The sequence below is a fragment of the Leptonychotes weddellii genome, chromosome 1 (genome assembly GCF_054177405.1).
Source record: "Leptonychotes weddellii isolate Sample4059 chromosome 1, ASM5417740v2, whole genome shotgun sequence".
NCBI lineage: Eukaryota > Metazoa > Chordata > Mammalia > Carnivora > Phocidae > Leptonychotes > Leptonychotes weddellii.
In genome coordinates, this window is record NC_138369.1 from 128371961 (window position 1) to 128393810 (window position 21850).

General features: G+C 38.4%; 2 protein-coding genes across 2 annotated transcripts in view; both read right to left on the minus strand.

The window, feature by feature from the left end:
• PAK2 (p21 (RAC1) activated kinase 2) overlaps positions 1–9306 on the minus strand; it is an 81453-nt gene extending 72147 nt beyond the window's left edge. The window contains exon 1 of the mRNA XM_006742868.3: positions 9028–9306. The gene's annotated coding sequence lies outside the window, so the exon portion shown is untranslated. The remainder of the gene's footprint in view (positions 1–9027) is intronic.
• A 4022-nt stretch (positions 9307–13328) lies between these two features.
• PIGX (phosphatidylinositol glycan anchor biosynthesis class X) overlaps positions 13329–21850 on the minus strand; it is a 20367-nt gene continuing 11845 nt past the window's right edge. The window contains exons 3-5 of the mRNA XM_081832026.1: positions 19647–19860; positions 17098–17198; positions 13329–14684 (exon numbers count right to left, since the gene is read on the minus strand). Of these exons, the coding sequence (XP_081688152.1) occupies positions 14541–14684; positions 17098–17198; positions 19647–19854 (453 nt within the window). The 5' untranslated portion in view covers positions 19855–19860 and the 3' untranslated portion in view covers positions 13329–14540. The remainder of the gene's footprint in view (positions 14685–17097; positions 17199–19646; positions 19861–21850) is intronic.

The following is a 21850-nucleotide window of genomic DNA, read 5'->3' on the forward strand; positions in this document are numbered from 1 at the left end:
CTTATATCCATATAAAAATGAAACACAGACGTTTATAACAATTTTATTCATAATTGGCAAATGTGAAAGCTACCAAGATGTCCTTCAGCAGGTGAATGAATAAGCAAACTGCAGTACATCTAGTCAATGGAAATTATTCACTGCTAAAAAGGAATGAGCTATCAAGCCATCAAAAGACATGAAGGAAACTTAAATGCATATTCCAAGTTGAAAAAGTTACATATTGTATGATTCCAATTATAGGACATTCTGGAAAAGGCAATATTATGGAGACAGCAAAAGCACCAGTGGTTGCCAGGAATTAGGGAGAAGGGAGGGATGAATATGTGGAACACAGGAGCTTTTTAGAGCTGGGAAACTGTTCTGTATGACACTGTAATGATGGATACATGTCAACATCCACCATTTGTCCACACCCATTGAATGTACAGTATCAAGAATGAACCCTAAACTTTGGACTTTGGTTGATAATGATGTGTCAATGCTGGTTTATCAATTAAAACAACTGTATCACACATGGTGAGATGCTGATGGTGGGGGAAGGGGTACTGGGAGTAAGGGAGAGCTTGAGGTATACAGGAACTCTGTACTTTTTACTCAATCTTGCTTTTACAAAATTGCTATATAAAATGAAGTATTAAAAAATTAAAAATCATTAGAAATAAAAGAAACTGACATCCAACCAACATATACCTACTGCATGCCCACATGTTCTAAGTTCTAAACACAGTAACAGCAAAGACATAGAGAAACAAGAAAATGAAAGAAGCCAAATAACGTCAGATGAAAGTGCTATAAAGACAGACACAGAAGAGCAAGAAGTTAGATACCGAGTGGGGTAGATGGAGGCTATTTTAGATGACTGATCAGGTAAGGCCCCTTTGAAACAGTAATGTATGAAGGGAAGACAGTATTCAGGCAGAAGAAACAAAAATGTAAAGGTCCCAATGTGAGAACAAGCTCTTAGAAACAATGTGACCCTCTTAATCTTTGACAGATTAAGATTTAAAAATTAATGAAGGCTGGGTGCCTGGGTGGCTCAGTCAGTTGAGCGTCCCACTCTTTTTTAAAGATGTATTTATTTATTTGAGAAAGGAGAGCACAAGCAGGGGAAGCGGTAGGCAGAGGGAGAAGCAGTCTCCCTGCCGAGCAAGGAGCCTGATGCAGGACTGAATCCCAAGACCCTGGGATCATGAAATCAAGCCCTGCATTGGGCTCTGCACTGAGTGTGGAACCTGCGTGGGATTCTCCCTCTCTCCCTCTGCCCCCGTCCACATGTGTGTATATATGCTCACACATGCTCACTCTCAAAAAAACAAAAAACCAAAAACCAAAAAACTAATGAAGACTAAGTCTTATAATAAGAACCATTAAAAAGGAATAAACCAAATAAGGTAGTTTGAATAATTAAAGTTATACATATACTCTGCAAACAAATATCTTTAAGTTTTCACAGAACACTTACCAAATTGGATTACACTTTAAATCATTTAAAAACAAAACAAAAAAACCAAAAAAACAGGGATGCCTGGGTGGCTGTCAGTTAATTGTCTGCCTTCAGCTCAGGTCATGATCCCAGGGTCCTGGGATCAAGTCCTGCATCAGGCTCCTTGCTCAGTGGGAGTCTGCTTCTCCCTTTGCCTGCAGCTCTCCCTGCTTGTGCACTCTCTCTCTTTCTCTGACAAATAAATAAATAAAATACTAAAAAAAAAACAAAACCCTCAGGGGGCACCTAGGTGGCTCAGTCGGTTAAGCATCCAACTCTTGATTTCAGCTCAGGTTGTGATCTTAGGGTTGTTAGATCGAGCCCCACGTGGGGCTCTGTGCTCAGTGTGGAGTCTGCTTGAGATTCTCTCTCTCCTTTCCCTCTGCCCCTCCCCCCACTCGTGGGCATGTGTGTGCTCTCTCTCTTAAATAAAAACCTTAAAAAAAAAAAACTCAGCAAATCTGAAAGACAGTTTAAAAGACTATAGTCACTGACAACAATGAAAGAAAATAGAACTGTCCTAAATACCTCTTCAGGCAAAGAGGAAATCAAACTAGAAATACCAACTATTTGGAAAGTAATTAATATAAGTACATGATTCATGTAAATTATAGAGTGCAGCCAAAGCTGTACTCAGAGGCAAATTAAGAGCATTAATGCTTTCATTATTAAAAAAAAGAAAAGGGAACTAAGAATTTGAATTAGAAAAAGCATAACAGGGTGTTTGGGTGGCTCAGTGGGTTAAGCATCCAACTCTTGATTTTGGCTCAGGTCATGATCTCAGGGTTGTGAAATCAAGTCCCACATCAGGCTCCATGCTGGGCATGGAGACTGCTTAAGGTTCTCTCCCTCTCCTCCCTGCCACTCACTCATCCTCTCTCTAAAAAAAAAAAAAAAAAAAAGGCAGCATAAAAAAATGAAGAAAAGCAAAATAAAGAGAAAAGTAGAAATCAGGGAATCAGAAAACAGAAAACCAACAGAATAAATCTGAAAGCTGGTTATTAAAAACTAAGTAGATGAACATTTGGCAAATCAAGAAAAATAAAATCACAATAAAAGGTGGAAATAAACACCACAGATTTTAATGATAAAATATACATTCATATTCATATAATAACAAATTTTGAAAATCAAAATATATATATAATCTGGAAAAATATAAATGATCAAAATAGACTCATAAAAAAGTAAGGATTCTTCAAGATTCTACAGAAGTAACTTCAGAAGTTACCATATGGCCTGTATACTCCTATTAAACTAAATTTCTGAGATGTTTTTCCTACTCTTTTAATAAATTCTGTACACTTAACTAACATGAGTGGGGTTTTGGTTCCTCATAATACGTGCCTTTGGGTACCTTTGGCTATTACCAAATTTATTAATATATACCCTTATTAGCAGTTAAAAGAAGAAAAACCTTAGCATCACCCAAAGAAGTGTTACAAAACATTTGATAAAATTCAGAAGCCATTCCTATTTTTTGTAAAGTCGGAACAGAATCTCTCTCTAAAGAATCTCTTTCTAAAACCAACAGCTGCCATCATCTTTAATTGTAAAAATACCAGAGATATTTTAAGACAATTATCACCTCTCTTACTGAACCATGTCTTGGAAATTCTGGTCAATGTAATAAAGCCCTAAAACAGAAATAAATATTGTGACTATTAGAAAGGAAAGGTTACTTTTCCTCTTCAGATGTGATGCTTACAATAAAACCATTACAATATCACTCCCTGATTTTCTATAATAGATTTATTTTCACAGCAACCTAAAACCCTTAAAATTTTGTTTATACCCATATTTCATTTCAGTAGCCAAGCTATTTTATATTGTTAAAACTCTTACTTGACCCCACACAAATTTCAGAAGGATTAAGATTAAAATACAACAACTGTTATTATTTTTTAAAGTTTTATTTATTTAAGTAACCTCTACACCCATTGTGGGGCTCGAACTCATAACCCTGAGATCAAGAGTCGCATGCTCCTCTGACTGAGCCAGCCAGGCACCCCAATACAACAATTATTAAGAAGAATGTTTTTTGATAAAGGTGAAATGGGAAAGATCTTCCTAAAGAGAAGGTAAAGGATTATTACCTATTGTGTATGAAGAGCTTCTACAATTTGATGAAGAAGTATAGATTGATACAGGCTTTTGGACAGCAATTTGGCATCTACTGAAACTTAAAATGCACATTTAAGAATCCTTTTTATGGAAATACTTGTATACATATGCATATGCACAAAGATATAAGGAAGCTCAATAAGCCTCCGGTTTCACTTGCTCAAAATTGAGAGAATAAAGACTGTCCCTAACTTACCACGGTTTGACTAAGTTTTTCATCCTTACGAAGATGTGAGAGTGAAGTCTCCACATTCAGTAGAAACCGTATTTTGAATTTTGCTCTTTTGCCAGGGTTGGAAATATGCAGTACCATACTGTCTTGTGACACAGGGCAGTGGCAGTGAGCCACAGCTCCCAGTCAGCCACGTGATCAAGAGGATAAACAACTCATACACTTAAAACCATTCTATTTTTCACTTTTAGTATACTACTCAATAAAGTACATGAGATTTCAACACTTTAATATAAAATAGGCATTGTTAGAGGGTTCTGCCCAACTGTAGGCTAACCTAAGTGCTCTGAGCACGTTTAAGGTAGGATAGGCTAAGCTATAATGTTTCGCCTTATGCCATTTTCAACTTACAATGGGTTTATCGGGACAAAACCCCCTTGTAAGTTGATGAAGATCTGTACAGTAGTCCCCTCTTACCACGGTTTCTTTCTGCAGTTTCAGTTACCAGGAGTCAACTGCCGCCCTGGATCCCGCTTCTGAGGTATCGCCAGAAGGTCAATAGTAGCCTATCGCTACATCACAGTGTCTATGCCATTCACCTCACTTCATCATCATGTAGGCATTTATCATCTCACATCATCACAAGAAACGTTGAGGACAGTTCAATGGGATATTCTGAGATAGACCACATTCACATAACTGTAATTACACCATATTATTTATAACTGTTCTATTTAATTATCAGTTACTGTTGTTAATCCCTTACCGTGTCTAATTTATAAACTAAACTTTATCACAGGTATGTATATGTAGGAAAAAACATAGTATATATAAGCTTCATTCTATCCACGGCTTCAGGCATCCACTGGAGGTCTTGGAACATATCCCCTGTGGATAGGGGGGATTACTGTAACATAAATAACCATGAATAGGGTGCCTGGGTGGCTCAGTTGGTTAAGCAACTGCCTTTGGCTTGGGTCATGATCCTGGGGATCCTGGGATCCCGAGTCCCACATCCAGCTCCCTGCTCTGGCCTGCTTCTCCCTCTCCCTCTGCCTGCTGCTCCCCCTGCTTGTGCGCGCGTGCTCTCTCTTTCTCTTGCTCTCTGTCAAATAAATAAATAAAATCTTTAAAAAAAAAACATGAATAATTAAACAAAGTACAATGGACTATATCATGACGGTTAAAAAGATGAAGTACAACTGTATGTATTGAGATGGAAAAGAATATATAATAACCAGAACTTTTATTTTGAAAAATTGGTTAAAACCACACACATAGTGCTTATTTCTAATTGCATAAAGAAAACAAAATTGTGGGGTGCCTGGGTGGCTCAGTTGGTTAAGCATCCGCCTTCAGTTCAGGTCATGGTCCCAAGGTCCTGGGATCGAGCCCCGCATTGGGCTCCAGCCCCACATCGGGTTCCCTGCTCTGTCGGAAGCCTGCTTCTCCCTCTCCCTGCTTGTGTTCCCTCTCTGGCTGTCTCTCTCTGTCAAATAAATAAAAATCTTCAAAAAAAAATTGTTAACAGTGGGTACCTCTAAGGAATGAGACTAGAAAGTGAGGAAAGAGCAATTTTCACTTTTTTATTCTAAATAATTGAGCTGCTTGAACCTTTTACAATAAGCATGTGCTGCTTTTGGAATTTAAAAATAAGGAAAAAAACACTAGTCTGTTATGATGGTTATTTCTGAGGGCTGAGGCTAAAATGATTTTTGTCCTGTTTCTTAATACTCTTCGCTATCTCCAAATTTTCTATGAGAAATATGCATACTTTTTAATATTTGAAAAACTTGTATTTGAAAAACCTGTATTTTATATCAGTGGCAAAGCTTTTTTTCCAAAAAAATAATTTTTAATTTAACAGTTATGGTCTCAGAAAATTGGTCCTGAGATCCCAACCTCTTCCAGAAAGCATATTTTTTTAAAAGATTTTGTTTATTTGAGACAGAGTGCGCACACGTGGGCACAAGCAGGGGGAGGGGCAAAGGGAGAGGGAGAGGCAGACTCCCCACTGAGCAGGGAGCCCGATGCTGGACTCCATTCCAGGACCCCAGGATCATGACCTGAGCTGAAGGCAGACGCTTAACCAACTGAGCCACCCAGGCGCCCCTCCAGAAAGCATTCTTAAATCTGTTTGGGAGCATAATATTTGCTATGGAGGCAATTAAACGTAAAACCTATTTTAGAATGGAATATTAACTAACCTTTATTAAGAACTTAAGCACTGCATTTGCAAAGTACTGTACCTGCATTATCTCATTTGCTTTAAATAGCCCAATGAGGGCGTCTGGGTGGCTCAGTTGGTTAAGCGACTGCCTTCGGCTCAGGTCATGATCCTGGAGTCCCGGGATCGAGTCCCGCATCAGGCTCCCTGCTCGGCAGGGAGTCTGCTTCTCCCTCTGACCCTCCTCCCTCTCATGTTCTCTGTCTCTCATTCGCTCTGTCTCAAATAAATAAATAAAATCTTTTAAAAAAATAAATAAATAAATAAATAGCCCAATGAAATTTGTATTATATTGTTATTACTATCAATCCCCATTTTACAGAAGAAGAAAACCGAGTCCTGGAAAGAGTACGTGTCTTACCCAGGGTCAAGTACAAGAGCCATGATTCAAACCCGGGTCTCCAGCACCTAACCATTTGAGGCACATGTAATCGTAAGTACTAATGTACCTCAGAGATGATAATAGGCTAGAATTCTGAAATCCTGCATGAATGTTCAGAATGACTATCCTTAAATAGGTTAGTGATCCTAAAATGAAGAAGTAGTGAAAATTCTGATCACAGAAGAAAACAATCAGTATTTCTTCAAGGCAAGGGGGGGCTATTCTTCCTTCTCTTTCTGCTTCTACCAAGGTACAAGAAGGATACAAGGGGCAACTCAGATTTGTAAGTAACTTACCTGCCCCCTCTGACTAGTCTGGAATTAGCCCTCTAAGTAACTGGAAGGGCTTTTGAAAACAAACTGATCAGAATCCCAAAGCCTTAAAGCTACTTTCAAGTTTTAATCAAAAGGAGAAATTTCGAAAAGTCAAAAGAAACATTATACTTGATTATTAGAATAATCGATATTGACAGAAGAAACATAGGAATGATTTTAAAGTACTTACTTATTTTATCTTTATCTATTTGAACAAGTTCGCTTTTTTAAAAAGTATAATTGAAAGTTTATCCTTAGCTACCTGAGCAAGTTCTACCTTTTTTCTTTAAAAAAGTATAATTAAAGAGAAATATACACCAGCGTTAACCATGCCCACTCAGAAACCTGCCTATCATAAAGATCAGAGAACCACTGGAACCCCTATTCATTTGTTTAGTAGATACACTCCAAATACAAACTTACTGTTACTTTATGATTTTGGGTTTGCAAGGTTAGTATTAAAGTCCAGAAGATTAACTCTCTTTTTGAGTAACAGTAAACCAGGAATCAGAGCCCTAAGTGAAGAGGAATATCCAATAACTCTTCCTTGGTAAAAGTTATCAAGAACTGACAGAGAAGCTGACATCAACAGACCAAATTCCACACTCCAACATTTCTATACCGTAGCCCCTTTGGCCAACAAGACCTCTCAAGTTAAGGACAACTGTCACTATCAAATGATGAAAGTATTAAAGCTCAGTACTAAGTCACTTGGGTAAAAGTGGAGTATTTAGTAAAAGCAAAAGTCACTGAATTTAGATCAACCTCTTTCACCAAACCCTGAAAGTGGGCTTAAGACCTACATATATTACAAGTCAAAAACATTTTGTTTTTTGCTCAAAAACAAATGAACAAAGGTTCATTTTGCATAATGTAAATCAGTGTTCTTGGCTAATTAATAGCTAGAAAGATTTAAAAGCTAAGGATGAAAGAGTTGCCTTAAATCAATACCTATATTAATAGAACATGAACAAAGCTTTCCATTTATATGTATATATGTGTGTGTGTATATATATATATATATGCATGTTTCCACATATACATAAAAGATACTTAGAAGTTAGTATGAGTGTGTTTTACAAATGCCACAGAGCTTCTGGCAAAGTTGACAAGTTCTAACCTGCTTTAAAAATTACTATTCACTGCCTTCATCCCAATCTGATTTTATTTAATGTTATTCTTTTGGATAACCCTACAAAAACAAAACCCCCCAAGCAAATTCTTGTACATTTCAATATCCTGCCTACTTATAAGAGCGGAAGAGTCAAACAGAGAAGGGGAAAAAACGTGACGTGCACAACCTTGATCCAAAACACAGCTCGTCGTAGTCTAATTTTAGGCCTAACCATTTTGATTGTCTTTGAAGGTTAGAAAGAAAACAAACAACTACCGATAACCTGTAAAGTAGAACTGAAACAATTATATCAATGGGAGTTGGCATGATTTATCAAGGAGGAAACAAATCACGCTCACAACTGCCTAGAGTATTCCAATTAAAATGAAGATACAAGGAGGTTACAGCCCCACACCAACCGACAACAGAAATTACTTTTCACACTTTAGTTCTGGGATGAGTTTATCTTTTAAAGAATTAGTCAAAAGGTTGAGTCCACCGAAGACTCTGTAGCAACGTCCTATGTGTGTTGTTTTAAAGAAAGCCAAACACGGTGAAAAGCCAACCTTCACCTAAATTACCTAAAGAAGCAACTATTCACCTCCTGGCTGAAGATCAAACAAGAACCACGAGAAGATCCGAAAGGTCGGTTCTCAGGCGAGGCCCTCAAACCCTCGGAAAACTATACGTTTCTACTAACGCGGAAAATGGAAGAGATTATACATTGCAGTTTAGAAAAAGAGTAAAGGGACTAGAGGCAATATGCCTAACCAATCAAACTAAGATGACCAGAGAGGCAGCAAGGAGGGGCTGGGACTCAGGAAAAATCGAGGATTAAAACCCGAGACGTGAGGTTGAACACTAAAGTAAACTGAGAACAGGAGGACGCTGAAACGCGAGGGAAGGGAGATCGAGAGTGGGCAGAGCCTGTGGCGCGACACGGCCCTGGGCAGGGCTGGGTCCAGGAAGAGTTAGACTTCGCCAGCCTAGCGAGCTTCCCACTTCGGGCTAAAGCCGAAGAAAACAGCCCTAGGGAGCAGACAATGAGCCACCGCCCCAAGAGCCGCGGCTCCAGGCACGCAGGTAGCGGCTGCCCCGGCGCTGCCCCCGGCAGGTAGGCTGCCGCGGGCCGCTCGCGCCGGCAAGGCCGCGCAGAGGGAAGGAGGAAGAGAGCGACGGCCCGCATCCCGGCCTGTCTGCACACTTACCCCAGGCGAGGAAAGGTCCCCGCCCCAGCGAGGCGCCTCGGTCCGAGCTCCCGACGGGCTGTGGAGCCGCCCCGTGCAAGCGCGCGGCGCGGGGCAGGCGGGGACGAAAGGGGAAGCGGGGCGGGAAGACGTGCCGCGCTAGAGCGCAGCCGCTGCTACCGCTAGGCCGAGCGGCAGCCGAGCCCCGCGGGCGCCGGGAGGGGAGGGCAGGGAGCCTTCGGCAATGGCGACGGCCCGGGCCAGAGGGGAAGCGGAACAACCGCCGCCGCTGCGCGTGGCCACAACCCTGGGGGAGGGCGGCGGCGGGGAGTGGGCAGGGGCGGGGCCAGAACACCGCCCCTCGCCGGCCCAAGCCCCGAGCTCCACGGGGCGGAGACCCGCACCACCTCCCGAAGGGCGGGCTCGCGCTGGGGCTGCTGGGAGTCGTAGTTTGAACACGTGCACCCTGCTCTTCTCGCTTTCTTTCTCGCTCTTTTTTTCCTTCTTGGCGGTGGGAGGGGCGGGAAGAGTGTTCTTTAAATTGAGAAAGAGAGCCAGTCCCTCATTTAATTTAGTATTGTCTCCATTCAGGTCTGTGCCGATCAAAGATGCTGACCAACATTGCTGTTATATAAATCCGCTTCAGTACATTTGTTTCTGGGAATTCATCCATTATCCATTTTGCATTTTACTTACAAACTCTATGTTTTGCTGCTAAAGTAAATCCCACCTCCTTGAAATTAAGGTCTTCATGTTTTATCCAGGGAGGAGTTCATCAATGTATTCACTGATTCTACAAATATTTGAGCCTCTAAAATGTATCACTTAGGGGGCGCCTGGGTGGCTCAGTTGGTTAAGCGACTGCCTTCGGCTCAGGTCATGATCCTGGAGTCCCGGGATCGAGTCCCGCATCGGGCTCCCTGCTCGGCAGGGAGTCTGCTTCTCCCTCTGACCCTCCTCCCTCTCGTGCTTTCTGTCTCTCATTCTCTCTCTCGCAAGTGAGTAAAATCTTAAAAAAAAAAACTTTAAAAAAAAAAAATGTATCACTTAGGCATCAGAGATACAGGATGGATATGAATCACTTTGCCTTTGTGGAGCATTCAAATATGCAAACACAGTAATTAAACTAGTGATATCTGGTATGAGAAGAAAACTGGGAAGATTATTTTGGATGGGGTGGCCAGAGAAAGCATCTTTAGGGAGACAACATTTAAGCTGAGAACAGAATAGAGACGTAAGAATCTCCTAGAAGAAAGCATTACAGGCAAAAGGAGGAAGAAAAGGGCTTGCTATGATCAGTTAAGAAGACCTGTGTAGCTTGAGCTTACTGCAAGAGTAGTGTACTGTGAAAAAACATTAGGGTAGACAAGATTCAGGTCAAGAAGGATCTTGAATGCCATGCTAAGAAGTCTGGATTTGCTCCAAGAAGCTATTAAAGAGTATCAAGCAGGGAAATGATCTGGCTTATACTTTAAGATCACTAGATTGCTATGTGGAATATGTAGTATACAGATGCAAGAATAGAAGGGAAATGAACTAGAAAGGCAGTAATCATGACGGACACTAATGAGATAGTGGAAATGGAGAAGGCAGCTAGATTGTGCTTATGTATAGATGCAGAATAAAAACCCAATTGATGTAGAGAGAAAGGAATCAAAGATCAATATGGCACACTATTATTAGATAACCCGAAAAACAGTCCCATTATGAAACACATTGAAATGCTGGATAAAACAGAACATCCCTTCAAAGGCATAACTAAGCTTTCAAGAAAGAAAGAGGAATACCTCTGATAGTTTTCCGAACTCCACACAACACAAAGAGGGAGCAAGAAACCTGAGTGGCAAGCAGAATAGTGAAACTATGGTTGTACTGAGGGTTATGTACCTATCTCAGAAATCTCTGTGGTTTTACTGGCTGCACAGAAGACCAAAGACAAGGCTCTGGGCCTATACAAGGAGTTGGGACAGTGACGCTGCATAAGGCTGGAAAACTCATAGGGCTATGTGCTCCAAGAATAGCTGGGGATTAAAAAAAATCCCCTGTACCAGCCCAGCGAGACAAGCAGACATCAGTATGTTTTAGTCTGGACTTGGCATGAAGGGGGAAACAATCTCCCTTTTAGAATTCATAACCACAAGCTTTCCCTCACATGGGTTTGAGAGTTCAAGTTTATAGTACCTATACTGTCCAGGAAACCTCAAGTCAAGAAAGTGGTCCCAGGCTGGTAGTGTTTGGAGGCCTGGAAGAAACAAATACAAATCCTCACTGCACAGGTTCACTCTTAACCCAGGACTGAAAGGATTTCCAAGGATAAACAGGATTTCAAAAGCTAAATATGAGCACCCAAAATATAATTTTAATATACCTGAGGAAATAAGCCACCATGAATGAATCCACAGAAATCACAAACAAAATAATGAAGCCTGTGAACTTTAGATAGTGGAACTATTGGTTACAGAATGTAAAATAAGTTTATTAAAATGATTAAACAAAATAATACATGAGTAAGAAACAAGATACTGCTTTTTAAAAAGTGACCACGAAGCTTTGAGAAGTAACCAAGTAGAACTTCTACAAATAAAGAATTTAATAATTGCAACCAAAGCCAATGTTTGGGTTAAATAGCAGATTACACACTGAAGAGAGAATTAGTAAACTGGATGACAGATCTAAAGAAATTACTGAGAGCAGCCCAGAGACAAAGGAAGTATGAAAGAAAGATCAAGAGACATGGGGATAGATTGTGAAGATCTAGCATATACTTAGCAAGAACTCTGAGAGAAGAGAGAAAACAAAAGGGATAGTAGATGAGATAATGGCTAAGAATTTTCCAGAACTGAATAAAGACAAGAACCTTCAGATTCAAGAAGCAAAGTGAAGCCCAACCAGGATAAGCAAAAGAAATCTTTTCAAACACATCAACATGAAACTGCAGAATACCATAGGTAAAGCAACCAGAAAGGAAAGACACACCCTACAAAGAAACAACTATTAAATTTCTGAAGATTTATCAACTGCAACAATGGGTGCCAGTGGACAGTGGAAAAATATTTTCAAAGTACCAAGATAAAATAACCAAATTTACAAGTGTAGACCGAGCTAAATTATCAGTCATATGAGGGTGAAATAAAGATATCAGACAAAAGCAGAGACCGTTCGTTGCTGGTACTGTAAGTGTTGTAGCTACACTTGTGGTGCTTGGGGCACCTGGGTGGCTCAGTTGGTTAAGCGGCTGCCTTCAGCTCAGGTCATGATCGCGGAGTCCTAGGATGGAGCCTGCTTCTTCCTCTCCCTCTGTCCCTCCCCCCACTTCTCATGCTCTCTCTCACTCTCAGATAAACAAAATCTTTAAAAAATAAAAATTTAGGGGCGCCTGGGTGGCTCAGTCGTTAAGCGTCTGCCTTTGGCTCAGGTCATGATCCCAGGGTCCTGGGATCGAGCCCCACATGCTCTGCGGGGAAGCCTGCTTCTCCCTCTCCCACTCCCCCTGCTTGTGTTCCCTCTCTCACTGTGTCTCTTGCTGTCAAATAAATAAAATCTTTTAAAAAATATATAAATAAATAAATAAAAATTTAAAAAATTAAAAATACAGCAGTTGGTAGAGCATGCGACTCTTGATCTCAGGGTCATGAGTTCAAGCCCCACGATGGGCATAGAACTTACTTAAAAAATAATTTTTTTTAAGTTAAAAAATAAAGTGCTTATTCATTTTTCAAGTATCCAAAGATAATAAAGAGTTCAAAACCAGAAATGTTGTTATATCAAAAGTGATATAAAAAAAAATGATGTCATCTGCAACCATTTATTAGGCAAGAAGAGTCATATCAAAGTACTCTTCATTCACTTTCACATTTTTATTACACCTCTGAATACCTGTATAAATGAATAAATGGCTGAATCATGTCCCAGGCCACCATCTCAAATATTAACTTGAAAACTTATTTAAATACTGATGACACTTGGTTCTGATATGCAAAAGAAAAAAAAATATATATGTACTCTGCCTTCCCCGCCACATATACTCTTAAGAGGTACCATGTTCCCCTGTCTATTCATACTTCAATATGCTGTCTGTTGATGTTAACTGAATTTTAACTGACATAATTTCATTTCAGTGCCGCTATATTAATCCCACTGTGAAAGAAATGCTTGTAAAAAACACGGAATTCTTTCTTATAAGAAAATGCTAAATAAGTAAAAAATTAGACTGGATTTGAAATTTTAGTGGTCTCTAATATTTCTTTTTTTATGGCATTTGGTTGCCTTTTTCAAGTTCTTAAACATACCTTCAAAAAGAACTATTATGACTAGTCAAGTCATACATGTCAAATTATAAAAGATTTATTCCCATAAAAACAACAGAATGTTTTAGGAAATTAAGCAGTGCTAGCATATATAAATGTATATCATTCCATTACTCTATGAAACAAACACTGTCAACCAAACCCTGGTTTACTGGCTTCTGTTCTGAAACATGCCTGTCCTCAATGCATTGCCCTAAACAAACAGAAGGACATGCTTGCCTTTTTATTTTCATTTTTTTTCAAAGATCTTATTTTTAAGTAATCTCTACACCCAATATGGGGCTCAACCTCAAAACCCTGAGATCAAGAATTATATGCTCCACTGACTGAGCCAGCCAGGTGCCCCATACCTTTATGGCACTTACTTTGTTTTCTAATTTTTTCCCAAGAAAAATAGTGGAATAAGAGCTTTTTTTTTTTAAAAAAAAGAAGTCACTGAAGATATAAAAAAGAGGGGCACCTGGGTGGCTCAGTCGGTAGAGCATGTGACTCTTGATCTCAGGGTCATGAGTTCAAGCCCCAAGTTTGGCATGGAGCAAAAGATACAAAAAAGATTTTTTTTGTAAATGTACAACTTAATAAAAAATACTCTAAAAATGACAATCCGAATTGTCTTCCTGACAAATTCAGTACTAAGTATTAGTACTTAGTACTTAGTTTCATCTAGCCAATTCATATATTCAAAACAGTGTAATAAAATACAAAAGGAGAATGGAAATGCTTTAAGGAATAATCAATCTTGATATTAATAATTTCTTAGCTGTCCTACTTTATTTTCTTTAAACTCTTGATGAGTAACTTTAATATTCAAAATTCATGTTTAAATAAACTGATTCATCCAAAATATTTTATTCTTATTTATAATGATTTTCTCAATTTTTAGCTGAAATTAAAATGTTTCTAGTCATAAAATGAGAATAATTTGTCTCTAACATATAAAGTACTCATTTTCGTAACCGAAATGAGGATAAAATCACTTCTCACAAGATAAATATTTAACAAAATTAAGTTTCCTCTTCTATTGGCACTTGCTTGAAGATTATCAAAGGTCTATACAACAGAGCACTAAATTCTGGAATTGGTTGAAAATGATCCAAAATTTCCTCTAGTACACATAATTTTAGACATAAATGAATACAAAAGCAATGACAATTCTAGAAGAGCACTTCTAATCGCAAGTAAATAGGTCTTATTTAGGTTTATGGGAAGCATTAAACTCCATAAAACTTATAGGGAAAAATGGCCGTATTTGAAAACAGCCACAAGGATTAGAGTGGAACACAGGATGGTAATGAGCAGAGTCACAGAACATACTAAAGAGGTATGTATAGTCAGTCCGACTGGAACCTGTAGAGTCACGTTTTTATATACCTAGAGAGAGAGAGAGAGGTTAGAGACATTTAAAATGCATGTCCTAAGGTAAGACCAGTACTTGACTTTTAATGTAATTTTTTTCTTTCAGTATCTTTCAGCCAATGCTACACTACAGGGAACATTACTATTTGAGTGATTCTTTTGGATTCAACATTTCATTTAATATAATAGAATCAGACTCAATCACAATAATCCTTAAATTCTCATTAGTTTTGACTACTACTTTCTACCGATGCTAGCTATCTCCCATTGTCACCTCTGTAATCAATATAAGCATTTACCTCCTTTTGCTACGTTTCATATTAGAATACAGAATTCTCTCTCAGTCAAAGCCCCAAAGGAAAAACGTTAAAACAACAATAAAGCTAAAGTATCCAATCACTCCTGTTTTGCTGTTTCTCTCTCCAAAATACCTTTAAAAAGTCTGTTATTCACAAATCACACAATTGAATGTCTTTTACTGTTAAAACATCAAAGTCATTGTCATCCTGACCAGCAAAACAAGTTCTCCTACAGTTCAACTTGGTTTTTATTTTCTATTTGGTTTTGAAGATCAAGGGGGTCAGTTAGAAACTCTAGGAAATGTTATGGTTTAAAATAGGTTTTTAAAAACATGAAAATTTAGGTAACTTGGGAATGCTCTTATTTTTGGTTCCTGTTTATAAATATCTAGAGTATAATTTCACACCCCAAACAAATGTTACCAACATAATCTGTAACAAAGCCACCTGAAATTTAGCTTTCAAAAAAATGGTGTCTTAAATCAACAAGCCTTAGTGTAGATCACCCCCTTAGTAATGGTCACCTATTTCTCTGGTATATATAAACAAGAAATGTTAATACACACACATACAATTCAAAGGGATTAATTATGACCTCTTATTTCAAGTTACATGGTCTAAAGGAGAACTGGATTCAGAATGTTTTAATAAGGTAATTACTTATTTTGTAGCAATGCATACAACCAATATTTTAAATTAATAAATTATAAACACTAATTATACTCTTCATTCACATAAGAAAATCAAATGTAATTCTCCAGATGTATTTTAGAGTGTGAAAAAAGATTCGGGTTCCATATGGTAATGGAAATCTACTCAAAAGCAACTCTACATTGCAAAAGATATCAGCACAGTCATACATCTTACCAATTGTCAGTTCTAAGAGAATTCCCCACTACAAAATAGCAGTGCTTTGTAGTAAGCCTTCACCATAAGTAGTTGTTTTCTAGGCTAGCTGGTAGACAGGCTTCAAAGCAACTCCAAGGAAAATACTTCAAATCTAAATATCTACAATAGCCATATGAACAAATCTGCTTTATGTTTATCTGACTGACAGTCTGTCTGTTGGTTTAACATTTTAAATTTATTTTCCTTTTATTGAAGACTCATTTGACTCCTTATAAAAGTAAACTGTAAAAATGATGACACAGATTGTGCTATTCCACCAAAGGAAGCAGGCATTAAAGAGAATTAGGGTCAGAGAGAAACACAAACAGATATTACAACCATCAGTTAAAATGCAGCTCATAAAAGAGGAAGGAAAGGACAGAAAAAGAGGGAAAGAAAAGAAATGGTTGTATAAGATCGCCACTCTGAAGAGAGAGAAGTAGACCATGTTAACTAAAGAAGGTAAACAGAAAACTGTACACTCCTTAGACAAAGCCAATGTTAATGAAGTAAGAATACTTACCTAATTTAGTAACTGAAAACAAGGTCAGAGGTCAAAACTATAAACATGGCTGGCCACAACCTGGATTTAGATATATAAATAGCAATACAACTGTCTAGAAACTTTATCACCGTTGAAATACTACTACTTGGAGCCTTTATTACCCTTTTCTCACTTGTTTTGTGCCATATAATGAAGTTAACTAATGGATTTTTGTTGTTCAAAAATTAATGAAAAGTTCTAAATAAAATAAAGTTGTACTGATAAAGTAAAACTCTTGGGTTTTACTGAAACCAGGCCACTTTCTTACACCATACACAAAAATAAACTCAAAATGGATTAAAGACCTAAATGTGAGACAGGAAACCATCAAACCCCTGGAAGAAAACATAGGCAGTAATTTCTTGGACATCAGCTGTCGAAACATTTTTCTAGATAAAGTAAAACCAGATGGACATAGCACTGTTCTTCGTTGCTACTCCACATCTTTAAAAAGCATATTAGCTATACTTAGGCTCTGAACCAATGAGGCATGAAACTAACCCTAAATCTCCAGTCCCCAAATTAAATGATTCTGTAACTATAGAAATGAGGAACCACTGCTGCCATTAGTAGCAAGGAAACAACATTAAAAACAAACAAAAAACAGCTTTCAATGGTAGAAGAGAAAATTGGCAGAAACATTATGAGTTTTAAATAATGTAGCATGATCGAAAAACAACATAAAATATTAACTTACTGATTTATATTTCATATTGTTCCACTGGCAGATATCCTTATTCTTCAAAGCACAAGGAGCTGCCACTTGTGACTGAGCCCAGCATTTCAAAATTGGAAACTCTGAGAAAAAGTGGTAGAACATCATATCAGAAAACCTGCATCTGGACTAGACCCTAGGCCAGTCTTTCATGTTGAGATATGAGTACTCAAACACTTTTCTACACAATGTACATGACCTGAATCCATCTTCACATGCTATTTTATTTAGCAGCCTATTCTAAGAGGATGCCTAAGAAATTACAAAATTACCAAGACTGTGCAGAAGTTAAGCATGAGTTCTTAACAAATCCCATTACAGTGGGTGCCACTTTTTTAAAAAGATGTTATTTATTTATTTATTTATTTATTTATTTGAGAGAGAGAGAATGAGCAGAGGGAGAGAGGGAGAAGCAGACTCCCTGCTGAGCAGGAAGCCGGATGCATGCGGGGCTCAATCCCAGGATGCAGGGATCATGACCTGAGCCAAAGGCAAACTCCCAAGCAACTGAGCCACCCAGGCATCCCCAGTAGGTACCATTTTTAAAAAAATTTAACTTAAACTTTTTTTGAAATATAACATATATTCAGAAAAATGAACAGATCCAAAGCATACAACTAAAAAAATTTCCATAGACTAAACTAACCCATATAAAGAGCATTGAGGCTAAAAAAAACAAAAACAAAAACCAGAACCCCAGGGGCTCTCTCAAGAGAGGGCACTTTTTCAAACTTTATTCAGACAATTAAAAGAAAACTAGGTTGGATGAACAAACCTAACAAAGTTGAACAGTTTATTATTTTCTCATCATGAAATATATGATGGCTGCAAAGTATGATTAAAAACTTCCTATCTTGGGACGCCTGGGTGGCTCAGTTGGTTAAGCGGCTGCCTTTGGCTCAGGTCATGATCCCAGGGTCCTGGGATCGAGTCCCACATCGGGCTCCTTGCTCAGCAGGGAGCCTGCTTTTCCCTCCGCCTGCCTCTTCCCCTGCTTGTGTTCTGTCTCTCTGACAAATAAATAAATAAAATCTTTAAAAAAAAAAATATTAAAAAAAACAAAAAACAAAAAAAACTTCCTATCCTCCAATCTTTAGTGCTACTGGTTTGTGAATATTCTAATCAACCCAAATTTGAAGACCCAAAGAACCAAAATCGGAAAGGGGCTTCTTAAAGTCTTGATTCTAGGAAGACTGAAAATGGGGAAGGATCATTTTTTTATTTTTTTTTTAATATTTTATTTATTTATTTGACAGAGAGAGAGACAGCGAGAGGGAACACAAGCAGGGGGAGTGGGAGAGGGAGAAGCAGGCTTCCCGCTGAGCAGGGAGCCCGATGCGGGGCTCGATCCCAGGACCCTGAGATCACGACCTGAGCCAAAGGCAGACGCTTAACGACTGAGCCACCCAGGCGCCCCACATCGTTTTTTTAATTTACTCAAACGCACACATAAAAACAGAAAGAACAATTACACCCGAAACCAAAAACTCATGGCCAACATTTACAACAAAACTAGGTGGTAAAGTATCCCCTCAAACACGAAAACCTATGCAGGTGGAGACAAACACCAACAGCTGCAAGTCCAGCAAATCAGCATGAAGAAACAGAAAGTAACACAGGGGCAAAGGATCAATGGTCAAAAAAAGAAACACACCAGACATTATACGCATAGTCCTACAAGAACTCAGCACCACCTATAGTCTTGTCAAAAGAATCAAAGCTGAATCTGATCACACCTCTGGAGCCAGCAGCCAATTTCCAGGAAATAAAGAGGCTAGATGAACAGCATGAGTACAATCACCAAAACCCCAGCCATGAGAAACTAGACAGGTCAAATGGCCCAGGTTTCTCCACAGGTAAATTAAAAAAAAAAAAAAAGCAAGGGGAAGAGGGGAAACCTGTAAAGTAAGAGACTTAATGGAAATACATTTCTTTAAATGGGGAAGATGAGGCTTGACATTCTAAGAATGCCCACTTGGGCGGAAAAAGTATAAAGAAACATAAGCAAGTGATTAAGTCAGGATATGGGTTAGTCTTAGAGGAAAGGAGGAGGCTATGATTGAGACAAGACACAGAGAGCTGCTGCTAGGGTGACTGGCAAAGCTCTATTTCTCTACCTGGGTGGTAGTTACAAGGGTATTTGCCTTATAATAATTTACTAAAATATTTGCTTGTGAGGTTTTCTTGTATCTATGGTGTATTTTACAATCAAAAAGTTAAAAAAAGAGGGATGCCTGGGTGGCTCAGTCAGTTAAGCGTCTGCCTTTGGCTCAGGTCATGATCCCAGGGTCCTGGGACTGAGTCCCACATCAGGCTCCTTGGTTGGCACGGAACCTTCTTCCCTCTGCCTGCCCCTCCCCCTGCTTGTGCGCACGCACACGCTCTCTCTCTGACAAATAAATGAAATCTTAAAAAGAAAAGTTAAAAAAGAAAAAAGAAACCTGCTTTTGTCATCCCTGTCCTTGACTTCAGACTTGCCACCATACTTTTATTTTTATTTTCAACCCTCAGAAAAGACTTGCAACCCTCACCTTGGTCACAATACATCAATAAATCAGGGTTATTGACCACAATAAAGGTTTCCCCATCTTTACTATGTGGCCGATGATAGCGGTAGTGCACAGGCAAAAAAGCTTGGAAACAGTCAATGCACTGTGAATCTTGTCTGGCATAAATTAGAACTTCGGATTCCTTGGACAAATAATTGGGAGCTTCTATATTAAAGTCTTCTGAAACCATCACTGCCTGTCAAAAAGAAAACAAATATTAATCCAGAAGAAGAAATGAATGGGGAGGATTAATAAATAAAGCCACAAGATTGCTATGCAGATGAACAGAAATGTCAAATTTGAGTCAAACTCACTCCCCTTATAGATAATTTCCATTTCATTCCATCCTCAATTTTAAATAGAAAATACAGATGTGATCTATGTTTAATAAAAGTTTGTTTACTAAAAGTAAACTGAGGAAATTTTACTAATAAAAATTATGTATTTGTAATATCCTTATCAACCTTTGTTTAGGTGACAAAAGAGGTACTAAGAAAAGAGAAATTTTGTGAATACAGCATTATTTAATAAATATGAAAACTATGACAAAAACAGTTAACCCAGTATTGGATTGAAATGATTGGTATCATTCTGGTAATTTCCTGTTCTTGAGAGAAGCAAGTAAGATGGCAGTGAGTAAGATAGAGCACTGTGGTCAGGAAGTCAAAGCAAAGGTCAGCACTCTTCCCATATTAGGTATAAAAAGTTAAAAGAAAAATAGTAAATGATTCTTTAAAAAAATAATATGGTAAAAACCATTTTAAAACAGGTATTCTAGAGGCGCCTGGGTGGCTCAGTCAGTTAAGTGTCTGCCTTCGGCTCAGGTCGTGATCTCAGGATCCTAGGATCGAGCCCGGTGACAGGTTCCCTGCTCAGCAGGGAGTCTGCTTATCCCTCTCCCTCTGCCCCTCCCCCCACGCTTGTGCTTTCGCTCACTCTCTCTCAAATGAAGAAATAAAAAATCTTAAAAAAAAAAAAAGATATTCTACTCCAAAAGTAAAAATGCATATGTGGCAGAAAATAGTCCTAAATTATAAATGTGTATATTATATATATATATACAATATACACACATATATATATAATCCATCTACACGTATTTATGTTTGAGGCTCCATATATATATATATCCATCCACACATATTTATGTATAAACATACATATACACATTCACACTCACATATACTTATACATACGTATATAGGCACTATATAATCTATGAGTCTGTATGTGAGTATGTATACACACACAACTTGTCTCTAGATTCTCTATGTGAAGTCCTGACATAGCTCCAAGAAAAAAAACAGAATTAACATCTTCCCGTCATGGCAAGCAAACATCCTAATTCTCTTGTTTGACAGTGACACCAAGTGCTGTATTTTTTTCATATTTTTCCTTCTCTGTTAATCACAGGAATAAAAAGAATTCATTGGCAAAGGCCAAGTAGTTATATAATCTTATGAGTCATAATGAACTTTAAAGGTGATCAAATTAAACCACTGTCCCAATGAGGGCATTCATTGTTCAGGATCCAGCCACTGCTTGAATACACTCAAGGACTAAAAGGGAGGTTATTACATTGAATCATATCATTTTATCTTCTGTTAAAAGGTTATTCCTTTTTTTTTTTTAGATTTATTTATTTGACAGAGAGAGAGCAAGAGCGTGGGGAGGAGGGGCAGAGGGAGAGGGAGAGAGTCTTAAGCAGGCTCAGTGCTGAGTGCAGAGCCCAACACAGGGCTTGATCCCACAACACGGAGATCACGACCTGAGCCGACACCCAAGAGTCAGATGCTCAACCTACTGCGTGACCCAGGGACCCCTATTCCTTTTTTATAAGTAGAAATCTAATGCTCTGGCCTTTAACATTCACAACTGTCCTTGCTTACAGTATCTACAATAAATTTGTTCCTTATTTCACTAAGGGTCACTCAAACATCGCCACTAAGTTTGCTCCTCCTCAGAGAAACAGTCATAGTTCTTGTAGGGGCGCCTGGGTAAACAGCAATAATGTATTATCAAAAAACTGAAATGATGCATAAAAAATTCATCCCAAAAGAGCATATACTTGTTAAAAGACATGGATCTATACCTTTTCACAACAACACTCAACTACACGTCACAAACCACCACAGCTAAGTTAAATGAATTAAGCTATGAAATTGTGCCATACCTGTAACATTTGC